Source organism: Dasypus novemcinctus, chromosome 16 (assembly GCF_030445035.2).
Source record: "Dasypus novemcinctus isolate mDasNov1 chromosome 16, mDasNov1.1.hap2, whole genome shotgun sequence".
NCBI lineage: Eukaryota > Metazoa > Chordata > Mammalia > Cingulata > Dasypodidae > Dasypus > Dasypus novemcinctus.
In genome coordinates, this window is record NC_080688.1 from 21,909,484 (window position 1) to 21,922,937 (window position 13,454).

The 13,454-nt window shown below is 39.9% G+C and overlaps 1 protein-coding gene across 7 annotated transcripts in view; it reads left to right on the forward strand.

Annotated features, from left to right (window-relative positions):
* LOC101426424 (zinc finger protein 596-like) overlaps window positions 1–13,454 on the forward strand; it is a 64,680-nt gene that overhangs the window by 44,906 nt on the left and 6,320 nt on the right. For 4 of the 7 annotated variants that reach the window (XM_058277310.2, XM_058277309.2, XM_058277311.1 and 1 more), the window contains 4 exons: window positions 335–461; window positions 1,304–1,399; window positions 1,914–2,005; window positions 2,445–13,243. In XM_058277310.2, coding sequence (XP_058133293.1) covers window positions 335–461; window positions 1,304–1,399; window positions 1,914–2,005; window positions 2,445–3,854 — 1,725 coding nt within the window. In that variant the 3' untranslated portion in view covers window positions 3,855–13,243. Of the gene's footprint in view, window positions 1–334; window positions 462–1,303; window positions 1,400–1,913; window positions 2,006–2,444; window positions 13,244–13,454 lie in introns of those variants that run through there. The other 3 variants (XM_071208413.1, XM_058277312.2, XM_071208414.1) reach the window with 2 other exon arrangements.

Genomic DNA, 13,454 nt, shown 5'->3' on the forward strand with positions numbered 1-13,454 from the left:
GAAAAAAAAGTGTTTTAGTAATGAACAGTCAATTTCAAGTTGTATAATCAACGTTATGTAGTCATAATTACAAAGTTACTGGAAAATTTCCAGGTGAATAGCACACAACATGCAATGTGATATTCCTTTACAATGGAGTTTGATGTATTCGGAGTTTGTGTGTGTCTGTAAGTGTATCTGAAAGGCAGGTTGCAGTTTAGTATCAAGAGTTACCTTAAAATTTTTGTGCTTAAATATATAGTTTCTTCTTTCTCAGTTCTGACATTTTGAGCATCACACTTAGGAAATGCGTACGGATGGCCCTATGTGAACCCAAATCTCTGTGATATTTTAGAAGTCAGTGACCTTCAAAGATGTGAGTATAGACTTCACTGAGGAAGAGTGGGCCCTCCTAGACACATCGCAGAGAAAGCTTTTCAGAGATGTGATGGTGGAGAATATCAACCATCTTGTCTCAGTAGGTGAGTCTCTCAAAAATTGTCATCTATATGTAGTTATCTCTGTCTACCATGTTTTTAAATTACTCACCTGCTATCTACCTATATATTTAGCATATATCATCTTCCATCTATTTTTCTAATTATTTAGATCAGTTTCTCCATATTGATGTATAATCTTTATGTTCTCTAATATTAAATTTTTATTTTTTTATTTTAATAAATTATATTATTTTATAGTGCATACAATTGCCTAAGTGAAATTTGTTTTCTCACATTTTTACTTACATCTATTTCACCCCAATAGAAATTAATCTTCTAAATCAGAACTTAATATATTTTTTGAATCTCAATTTCCAACACTCAGGGCAACATTGAAAAATCAATGAAGAATTTTTGAGTGAATAAATGACTATTTTGAAATAAATATTTTGCTTCATGTGCTATGCTGAGTCTTCAGAACACAGTAGTAAAAATGCATATATCCTTTCTCATAGAATTTAGATCAGAATGTGGAGTTTATGATTATTGGATTATTTTAGCATTGTAATAGAATCCTCCCTTTTTTTTTTATCATAATAGATTATTAACAGAATCTCTCCCCTTTTAGAATTTAGAGGATTCTGCATTCGCTCTTTGAACTTGTGCATATGCAGTAACAACTAGTGGTCCCCAATGAAATGGGCACAAGGTCAAGTGTAAAGTCTTTCCTGTTGCAATATTGTCAGTGTTCCATGATCAATGTATTGTTGAACTATAGACCTTAATGCTTACCTTATTCTTTGATAACCTATCATGGACTTAAAGATAGTTTGCTGTTCTTAACAGAGTTCAAGATTCAGGTATATTTTTTTTCCTATAAACAGGATATCAGATCTGCAAATCAGATGTGCTTTGTCCCTTGGATCAAGGAGAAGAAGTGTGGAGAGAAGGTATAGGACTTCCCCAGAACCAGAGTCGAGGTGAGTTCTAAATACATGGGCATCAGTAGAAAAGGGCCTCATAAGATCCTATGAAAGTGCTTGAAAATATCAACTTCCAGTTTCCTTAAGTGAGTTCTGATTTCTGAACTGTAGGTAAGCATATTGGGGAAATTTACATCATTTGTGGTCATTATTCCATACACTGTCAAGCTCTATTCAAGTGTGTTTGACTTTGGGAAAGGGATGTTCATTTGCTAATGCAATTAATCTTTCAATAATTATCCTGATCCTGATCCTACTTTTGGAATATTTTCCCTCTTTTTTACCTCCCATCCCTCCCCAAATTCTTTTTCTTTTTCTCATATTTCAATCCTGAAAACCTTTCCTATTATGTCTTATACTGTTTACTTTTGCTATAGGATTCATAAATTTGATATTTTTCCCAACTAAGTGGGAATGTTTAAAACATGACAGTGAAATTTGGAACTCTTCAACATTTTCATTCCACTCTTTCTACTGGAACAATTTACTGTGTTTTTTCCAATTATCACAGGCAGGAAAAGAGCATTTGAAAATCAAGAAATGATAGAAATGATATTCACCCAGCATTTCTGCAGGAAAGACACTTCTAACACCATTCATTTGGTAAGCTTCATTATGTGAACCATTGTTTTCCAAAGAGATTTCTGGGGTTGGAATGAATTAGGAATTCAATATAATTACCTAACTTTAATTAATATTCAGATTAAGAACTAATCCAGCAAAACTTTACCAAAGGGAAAAAATAACCTGGACATAAGACTAACACAAATTCATATAAAAAGATGATTGCATGAAAATGTTTCACAAATATAATGTTTGAAACATTGTGAAGGTCAAAATTGATCAAATAGCGCTGCATTTGGATAGCTATAGTAGAGAAAATATCTGTTCTTGAAGGACAGTAATGTGTAAATGAAACTATATGGGAAATATTTTAATTGGAGACTATTGTGAGGATTAGTCTAGAATTTATTTGTAGGGAAATGAAGAAATTCGTATATATGACCAAATCTTTAACACTCTCTCATCTAACTCCACACAGCAGAGATCCTACATTCAAAAAAATTCCTTTAAATGTCATAATTTGCAAGATGACTCCACTCAGAGATCCACGGTGGCTCAGCATGCATTAATTTCCATGAAAAAGAAGGCAGATTTCACCATAGCTCCTGGAAAACTCCTCAATGACCATTCATCTGTTAATCAACACATTAGAGGTAAATCATATCCAAAGTGCTGTGGCCTTAGACAATACAATGGAACTCACACTCACATTAAAGAGAAACTCCATGCATGTCATCTGTGCGGAAAAGCTTTCAGTCAACATTCCCATCTTCGGCAACATGAGTCAACTCACACTGGAGAGAAACTCTATGTATGTCATCTATGTGGGAAAGCCTTCAGTCAAAGTTCTTATCTGCGAGTACATGAGAAAGCTCACACTGGAGAGAAACCCCATGAATGTCATCTGTGTGGCAAAGCTTTCCGTCGGACTTCTCAACTTCGAATACATGAAAGAGCTCACACTGGAGAGAAACCCCATGAATGTCATCTATGTGGGAAAGCCTTCAGTCAAAGTTCTTATCTGCGAGTACATGAGAAAGCTCACACTGGAGAGAAACCTTTTGAATGTCATCTGTGTGGCAAAGCTTTCCGTCAAACTTCTCATCTTCGAATACATGAAAGAACTCACACTGGAGAGAAACCGTATGAATGCCATCTTTGTGGAAAAGCTTTCAGTCAAACTGCTCATGTTCATAGACATGAGAAGGTTCACACTGGAGAGAAACCCCATGACTGTCATCTATGCGGAAAAACTTTCAGTCGACATTCCCATCTCCAGCGACATAAGACAACTCATACTAGAGAGAAACCCCACATATGTCATCTATGTGGGAAAGCCTTCAGTCGAATTTCTTATCTTCGAGAACATGAGGCAATTCACACTGGAGAAAAACCCTATGAATGCCATACGTGTGGTGAAACTTTCAGTCAAAGTTCTCATCTTAGAACACATAAAAGAACTCACACTGGTGAGAAACCCTATGAATGCCGTTTTTGTGGGAAAATCTTAAGTTACAGGTCTTATCTTCAAAGACATGAGAGAGTTCACACTGGAGAGAAACCCCATGAATGTAATCTATGTGGGAAAAGCTTCAGTCAAAGTTCTTATCTTCGAAAACATGAGATAATTCATACTGGAGAAAAATCCCATAAATGTCATCTATGCAGTAAAGCTTTCCTTCGTCATTCCCAACTTCGTCAACATGCGATAACTCACACGAAAGAGAAACCCTATAGATGTAATTTCTGTGGGAAAGCCTTCAATCACAGATCTAATCATCGATACCATGAGAGAACTCACACTAGAGAGAAACCCCATGAATGTCATCTATGTGGGAAAGCGTTCAGTGCAAGGTCTAGTCTTCAAAGACATGAGAGAACTCACTGAAGAAAAACTCCTTGAATGTAATCTATGTGGGAAAGCCTTCATTGGAAGTTATAGTCTTTGAATACATGCAAGAACTCGCCCTGGAGATAAACCCTATGTCATCTATGTGGGAAAGCCTTCATTAAAATTCTAGTCTTTGAAGACATGAGAGAACTCACACTGGAGAAAAATCCCATGAATGTCACCTATGTGAGAAAGCCTTCAGACTTCTTATCTTTGAATATTTGAGAGAACTCATACTATAGAGAAACCACATTCATGTCATCTATGAGGAAAAGATTTCAGATGACATTCCCATCTTCAACAAGATGAGAAAACTCATATTGGATAGAAACCCTATGAATGTCATCTCTATAGGAAAGCTGTCACTCATAGTTCTGCCCTCAGTCAAATGAGAGAATACATGCTCAACTGAAACTATAGGAATATTATCTATATGGCAGAAACTTAATTTTTCGAACCTTAGACAACATGAGAGAACTCAGACTGGAGAGAATTTCTATGAATTTAATCAGTGTGAGAAAGCCATCAGTCATTATTCTGGCCTTAGTTGAAAAGACCTCAAGCTATAAAGGTTTTGGATATGGAAGGGACTCCATCCATAGATTTTACTTTAAACCTCCCCCAGAGTGCACACATACTGAAGAAACACTATTGTAATCAATATCAAAGTTCTTGTAGTCATCCATACTACTTCAGGTAATTTAGAGAATCCATATGAATGTTATCTAGTAAAGATCATAGTAGAATGATGATATACCACATGAGAGAAATCACAGTATAAATGTAATGGAAGTTGATAATCCTCACCTGTCTCTCTAACTGATAAAGCAAACCAGAGAGATCACTTTGAATTATTCTGTATCTGAATTGAATAAGGTAGTACCTTAATTGGTAATCTAACCTTAAAATAAAATGAGTGAATCTCATTTTAACATTTAAATAAAGGGAATACAGCGATAGATCTATATTCACTGTACAATATCATTCAGACAAACACATGCCTTCATATGCTGGAGGAAACTCAGTCTAGGAATAACCACAAAGCATGAAAGGATAGGGAAAATCCTTGGGGATTTCCAGAAAAATGTATTTTGGAGAATGTATTCAATGGAAAATCATTTATTAGGAGATTGGGGAGCTTGTGTGAATCAGCTGTTGTATTTCTGTGAGTGATTGTATATAACTCATTTGGGCAAAGGATTAGATATCTGTGGGCTGTTATGGACATCAGTTTGGGAAATGTTATAAGCTTGGGGATAGGAGAATGTGCAAACTCTGATTTGTGGATTTTTTAGGGTAAATGAATATGATTCTGTGTTTGAGTTCAATGGGTCAGTTTATGTGCATTTTTTTTGATCAGTAAATATCAGAAGGGTAAGAACATACAACTTACTTTTTTAAGTATATTTTTATTTAATTTTAAAAGATACATAACACAGAATGTTACTTTAAAAAATATAGGAGGTCCCCATATGCCACCCTCCCCCAAACCCCCTCTTTTCCCACATCACTGCTTTTATTAGTTGTGTGGTAGGTACGTTCATTGCATTTGATGAATACGTTTTGGGGCACTGCTACACAGCATGGATTATAGTTTGCACTGTAGTTTATATTCTCCCCCAGTCCATTCAGTGGGTTATGGCAGGATATATAATGTTCTGCAATATCATTCAGGACAGCTCCAAGTCCCAAAACTGCCCCCATAACACACTTCTCCCTGCCTTCCATAACTCCCATGGCCACTGTCTCCACATCAGTGATATAGTTTCTTCCATTGCTAGACTCCTAATAATTCTATAATAGAATACCAGTAATTCCACTCTAATCTATATTTTATTATTCCGTCCTGAGGACACTGAGGTATTGATGCCCTCTCCACCTCTGAATTGAGAGGGGGCTTCAGTCCCACATGATTAGTGGATGGGACTTTTGTGCCCATAGCTGTAGACTCTCTTTTTCCTTGGAATGGTGGTTCATCATCTCCTCCCTGTTGGCTCACCTGTGTAAGTCTAAAGAACTGGAGAGTGGGTGCTGCAAAACCGCTGAGGCTCAAGACCCAGCTAGCTCGTGGACAGCCGAGAGATTCAAGTCTCCTGGGCATACACCAACCCCAGCACCAACCATGGTTTCAACAAAAAGAACAGAAGAGGGAGGTGTAGAGAAGTCACATCTGTGTCCAACTCTCACACATAGGAGCACAAATTCCAAAGTAGGGCCCACTGGTAAGGCAGTGAACTCCAGAGCCATCTGCCATGACTGTAGGGCCTGGGTGTCTTCAGAACCCTCAGGAGCACCATTACCTGGGGTTGAATCTACTTTGGCTCTCTGATATCCTGCTGAGATGTGCGTAGGTGCGACCCCTCTGAGGACCTCCTGACTCAGTTGAAGTCTCTTAGCCCTATAAGCTCATTTGTCTTTACCATTTCCCCCTTTTATTCAAGGACTTTTTCTAGTTTCATCACCATTCAGAGCTTGGTTATAATCCCTCAGTGCTAAGGAGGCTCATCCCTGGCTAAGGGGAAGGTAATACATTTATATGCTGAATTTGGCTTAGAAAGTGGCCACATTTGAGCAACATGGATGACCTCAGGAGGTAACTCTTAGGCATGCTGTAACACTAGGCCAAGTGTTTCCATATAAAAATATAGGAAAAATCCAGCAGGGATTTAGGGATTTGAATGACAACACAAAATGCATAGCCATATGCATTGTAGGCATCCCAGAAGGAGAAGAGGAGAGAAAGGAGACAGAAGGGTGTTGGAGGAAATAATGACTGAAAGCTTCCCAACCCTATTGAGAGATGGATATACATGTCTAGGAAACAGTGCACCCCAAACAGTATAAATCCCAACAGGCCTACTCGAAGACATATACTTGTCAAATTATCCAAACTTTTGTTTCTGACTGAGAGGAAACAATACTTATCAGTGACAAGAATTGTTATCAGTGAGCAGGAGGATCCTGTACACAGTACTTCTATGAACCAAGTAGAGGTCCACATCTTTCCCATTTCCCATTGCTAATGGCACAGTAGGGAGTACCAGCCAGAACTCACAGAAAGAATCATCATTTTTGTTTTTGATAATCAAACAGATAATAAATTTAAAAATCTACATTGTCTTTAGTCAATGCCATTATGATGGTTCACATTTGGCAATCCTGCCCTTGACATTATTTATTGATGTTAAAATCCAGTGCAGAAATGAATGTCTCATGATGATTGAGGAGATTGTTATGGGGGAAGGAGTGAGGGGAGGGGGGTTGGGGGTATATGGGGACCTTATAGTTTTTAATGTAACATTAAAAAATAAAGACAAAAAAAAAAAAATCCAGTGCAGTCATATATGAAAATGTAGGTATGTTCATACATAATTTTAAGAATACTTTCCTACTACAATGGGACCTACTAGAAGTATATCTTTTCTCACTACTACACCTTTTTGTAATATTGAGAGACAGAATGCAATACTATAAATAGGAGAATAAGAAGATATATTCTCATCAGGATTTCGAGTTGTCCTGGGGGTGCTTCAGGGACAGATGCTGGACATTGTGTGTCCTGCCATGACTCACTGGGTGGGATGGGGGAGAGTGTAGACTACAATGTAGACCACTCTCCATGTGGTGCAGCAGTGCTCTAAAATGTATTCACCAGGTGCCGTGAATGTGCCATGATGATGAAAGAGGTGGTTGATGTGTGAGGAGTTGGGTAGGGGGAGTAGGGAGTATACGGGGACCTCATATTTTTTGAATGTATCTTTTAAAAGAAAGAAGAAAAAAAAGATGTACTCTAAAAAAAAGAACAAGAAGATATCTTCTCATCATTTCTGTTATATATATAGTGCCATTTGGCTTAAGTTTGGTAGATCCATCAGTGAGCCAGCACTGAGCATCAGGGGTCTTCAGGATGCCTTTCGTCAAGTGTTACAATAGGATCTTCCTTGATGGGTGCTGTGAGAGTGTGAAGGTTTTTCTTGATCCCAGAAAAGATCATCTTCTTGAGATTAATCCATTCCTGTGGGTTTGGGACCTTGGAATATATTGAATTCAGTTAGTGTGGCCATTGATTCCAATACTTCCATGAGGCATCCCCTGGGAAGATCTTGGCCCCCTTGGCGTTGTGCATTATAAATAGAGAACTGAAAACAGGGTACATGCAGAAATAGCTCAGAGTCTGAGTAATGCCAAGAACCTGGAATCAACAGAGCACAGAGTTATAGAAAGAGGATAGTAAGAGGCTAAAAGAGACAAGAGCCTGAGGAGAGGAAAGATGCAGGCCATATGCCTGCTTGCCCATAGCTGAACTTAGAATGTAAACCTGGAATCAGAGGCTACCCAGACCAGTGGAGCTTCTATTTTATCTTGCCAAATGGGAGGAATCAAGGTTCATCAGCAGCTGACCTTCAGTAAGACATCATTTCTAATGCTGGTTTAATATGGACATTTTCACAGCCTCAGAAGTATAAGATTTTAAACTAATAAGTTCAGATTTTTAGAGCCAATACATTTCTTGTGAACTGCCTTAGCATCACGTGTCAAACTAAAACCTGCAACTGTGCCACCCAGTCATGCAAACGTGCCATTTCCTGGTGTCCTTGGCAATCATGGTACTGAATTTATTCTGTCTTTGGGCACTGCCTTTGGAAGTTCTCTAAATATACAACACCCAGTATGTAATGGAGATTCCTAGCCTAAGGAGGACCTGAGAGCTCTTTGTAATCCTTTCTATTTAATAAAGCTCTGATAGCACACCAGAAGTTGATTTTTGAAGGAGTAGTGCTGTGATGTGTCTGGGAAATTTGTGGCCCCAAAATCAATGACTCTGTTTTCTGAATAGCCTGATATAGAGGTGTCAAAAGGACATGAAAATGTGGAATATGTTGGTACCAATAAGTGTGTAGCTTAATAACCTGCTGGGCTTCCTTTTTGGAGTTGAGTTACTTTAGGGACAGTAATTTCTCTTGTATTGTGTCAGGGGTCCAGTGCTGAACTCTGATTTGTACCTAAGAAAGTGTCTTCTGAGCTGGGCCTTGTATCTTGTTGGAATTTATGGCCCAACCAAATTTTGAGGCCCAGTTAGCAAAACATGCAGTCGTTGGCAATTTCTTCATCACACAAGGCCCACTAACATTTTCTCAATATGATGGAACTCTTAGAGTCACTTGGGCATAGGTAGCTTGCTCAAATCCTGACCCACCCTTTGGGGACATGTGATGGTTAAACTATTTGGCTAGGGATTTTTGCCCAATTGTTTGGTCAAGCAAGCACTGGGCTAACTAATATAAGGACATTTATGGACTTTAGTCACCATTGACTTTACTACAGTGGTAAATCATAGATAGTTGACTACAATTAACATCAATCAGGGAGATTGCAATCAGCAATGAGTGATGTTTAACCCAGTCAGGTAAATGGCTTAAAAGGGGAAGTGATTCCAGCTTTGAGAGATTTTCCCAGTTTGTCTTTGGACAGCCAACATCTCCCAGAACTCATCAAGGACCTTCACTGGACTTGGAGCCCCTGGTTGTAGCCTGCCTGTGGAACCTGGACTTGTGCAACCCCATGGCTGTGGGAGAGATTCTGATAAAATCTCTTGCTATGGACAGGTATCTCTTGTAGATTCTGTTCCCTGGAGAACCCTGACTGAATCAGGGCCTATAGTGGGCAAATATAAATACTCATGTGGCACAAGCCTGAAGACCTTAAAATAGGCCTTGACATTGAAAAGTAACTTGATCTATGTCTCCCTGGATTTGGATGACAAAAAAAAAGACATTCGCCAGGTCAATTGCATAACAAACACCAGTGGAGGACATTTTGTCTTCATTTGAGTCACAAAGTCTGGAACCAGGGTTCCCAAAGGGGGAACTTCTGCATTAAGCACAGTAGTCTATAATTAGCCACTGTGCTCCACTCATCTTTTCTACTGGCCATACCAGGTTATTTTATGTAGAGATCATGGAGTAGACGACAGCTGCAGATCGGAGTTCTTTATATGAGTTCTGTAATGTCCTTTTCTCCACAGGACGGCTGTATCACCAATGATGGACAATGCAAGGTTGTGGGAGCACTGTGGGTGCAGGGCCTATTTCTTTCCCCCAACTATTGGTCAGAATTATTTAGAATGAGGGAGCATATGCTTATAGTCACCATTAGGATGGACAATGTTGTAAGATATCAATTGTGATAATGTATTTCCTAGTGGGAAATATCACAGCACATGTAACCAGAGGCCAGAGGGCCCTACCCACAGGGTAACAGTAATCTTCCACCCCCATACCCTTGTAAAATGCCCAAAACCTCACAGTGCCTCCCTTCTTCCTGTAAAGATAGTGACCTGGGTGCCTGTATCCAAAAGTGCTGTAAAGCTTGTTTCATGCGCCGTGATAGTACATGCACTGGGGCATATAGGCTAGAGTCCCTGTGGGATGACTGGGACTCTTGGCCCTAACTTGGGTTATTTTCAATTTGATCATATTTTGTCAAAGAGTTCTCTCCCAGGGTTCAAACTCAGTCAGAACTGAAGGTAGAAGCAGGACATCTCCAATTTTCTCTCCCTTCTCTGTCTATGTACAGGGATTGACAGGAAGATTGTTCCTATTGAGCCAATGACCCTAATTCTAGTTGATATTTTTCCCACAGTTCTCCATTAGAGATCACAGCTATGGTGACAAGATGGTTCTGCTCCTCACCCCAGGGATTCCCTGGGAAGCACTAATGAACAGGTCTATCATGCCTCCCCCTGCACCACACTAAGAGTGTGGCCAGTGACATAATTGAAAAAGAAGCTAGGCTGGTAGGCAGTGGGCTCCTTTTGCTCTAGTAGCTACAAGAGCATTGGTTTGTAGTTGAAGGTCCCAAGAAATGACTTCTACTGTCTCATACTGCACATCTCAGGACTTGCTGGGGTAACAGGCATGATCCTACTACCCATGAATCTCGCCTCTTTTTCAATTACCTCAGTGCCCACACTCTTAGTGTGGAGCAGGAAGGGCATGATAGACCTGTTCGTTAGTGCTTCTGAGGGGTATATCTGGGGTGCAGAGCAGAACTATCTTGACAATCACTCAGGTGGGTACTTCATAATAAAATCAGTGTCCAATCACAAACTGAGAATCTGGTGAGGGTTTAAATCCCTCAACAGGGTTTGAATATCCAGGACCTAAACCCACTTTTCTGTTCACAATAACAGCTTCCTTCTCACTACTCCATGTATTGGTTTGCATTCAGGTGAAGGACACCCAGAATGGTATTTGCCTATCTGACTCCCTAAAGGATTCATTTAAATGGAGACTGCAGCTGCACAGAGACTTCTTTCCCACCCCCTGCTTCCTCCCTTAACTCCAACTGTCTAAGAGTTTGTTGGAGGAATGGCATAGATGCAAAACAGCCAATGCTCCTCTATTCAGTCTCTTTGATAAGGGCTGCAGTATTACCATTGTTGTAAAGCTACAATTAGAGGGAAGATCCTCTTTAGGCTTCTCTCCATGCCTATCCTTTGTATCCCATATCTCCTCTGTAAACCTTGTAATTTCATTTTTGCCTCTGGATCTCCATCTTCATTTCTAATAATCTGCTAAATAATGACCAGCCTATCAGTAATCACAAGTAAGTCTGTGTGCCCTGGTGGAAGGTCTGCCTAGTTCCAGAAGGAGAAGTCATAAGAAGTCATGACCCAGGAGAGTTTACACCCGGTAGTGGAAATTCCACCCTCATTGACTTCAGCATTGTTCAGCCAGCCAACTTCCTGGAATTTATGAAGGGATTCTCAAAGTCCAATTTATTGCCACCCTTCCTCCAAAGAATATAGAGAGCATGCCCTAGTTCCACACCTAAAGGTCATTGCCTTTACCTAGGCTAGTAAGGCATGGTTAAACTTATGTGTAGCCCTCAAACACACCAGGACCTTTTGGTCCAAGATGCTCCTGTATGAAAGGAATGCAAGAGTCATGAAAATAATAGACAAAAAACCAACCCACTTTACTTCATATTTCCCCATGCACTCTGTGGAGCAAGTTGCTTTCCAGTGCATCACCAAACACAGAGTCAGGCACAGTAACATTTAGTAAATAAACTCTTTATTATCTGCACAGCACAAAGGGTCCACAAGAGCAAGGAAAAAATTCCATCATAGCCCATCTTCCAGGGAGGCCAACTGTTTGGTCCAGTGTAGGTTTATGGGTAGTTAAGAGCTGGAGATGACCTCTAGGTATTTCCTTGTTTCTTCAGCATATTACATTCTCCAGTGCATCTTCTGTAGGCACCAGTTACTGTATATTGGACTACTTTGTTATGTCCTGCAATAGTTTTGTTGACCACAGTAACATTAAATATGGGTGGGCACAAAAGAAACAATTCTCAGGATCAGGCTACACCATTTTATTAAAGTAGTCATTAGGAACTTCTCCCAGAGATGTCCTGGTGAAATTTAGGGTTTCACTACAGGAAGCATTTCTCCACCAAGTTTGGGGCATTCTGTATGGGGAGATCTTTGTCTTCAAATGACATCTCCTATGGCAAGTAAAGTCTAACCTGCTTATCTATAGAAAGAGGTTTCCTTGAGACCCTAGTTTGTACAATCAGTAGGCCAATGTGGTCCACCAATTTGACAATTTGGCTTGAAAGGCTTGCAGTGATGATTAAATGCTGACAACTGAAAGTTGCTTAGGTTTGTGGCTCCAGAAAAGTCTGTATCATTGGTGCCAGTGGGTGAGGGTGTTGCCTATCACTGTGAGATAGCCTGGGAAGAGAAAGAGAAAATGTCATTTAATACATCTCCCCTTAACTTCTGGGAGTCAAGATACTCTTACCTAATAATTTGAGGAGAGGGTTGGCAAGATATGGTCACCCAGGCTGTTAGAACTCTGGAACCGCAATTTCCAAGGGACCCATTTCTTCTGTTTAATCCATGCCTTCCAGCTTTAATCATCTAATTAGGGGGTAGAGGGGGGCATCATATCCTGAACAAATTTCATAGAGTCAATGATATTGCCACCTGTACTGAAACACCAGAAGTCCCATATGCAACCAGAGGAACAAAGTGTGGTGGCATTCTCTTGCTGCTTCAAATGTAGCAATGGCATAACACAGGAGGGAGGCACCAACATCAACTCCAGGTTTGAATCAGGAGGTCCTTGCAATAACTACTACCTGTATCACAAATCACCCCCAGGGATTGTGTTCTCATTTGGGTACACTGAGATTAGGATTCTTTTCCAATGGTTTAGCCTAATCAGGCAAGTGCCTGCACCTCCACCACCTCAGCGCTCAGTATTTGCCACATCCGTTGCAGTACCATGCTTCTCTTCCACCAGAATGCAGTGTTCAAATGTCCAAATAACTTTAAATACATGGGCCCCAGCCAATAAATTGTTTTTCCTGAAGAACTTTGTGGAGGTGTTCCTTGAGTCATCTGTTCCAATGTATTACCACCTCAGTTTCTTTAAGGTCATAAGGAACGTTTCAGCCCATATCAGGCAATGGGAACATCTACTTTGTTGGGGATCATGTGCTGTAAATGAGATACATTTATCTGACTGGAGTCTTGTATTTGAGATCACATAGCCTAGCTGTTTCTCCAACACTTTCTCCAACAGT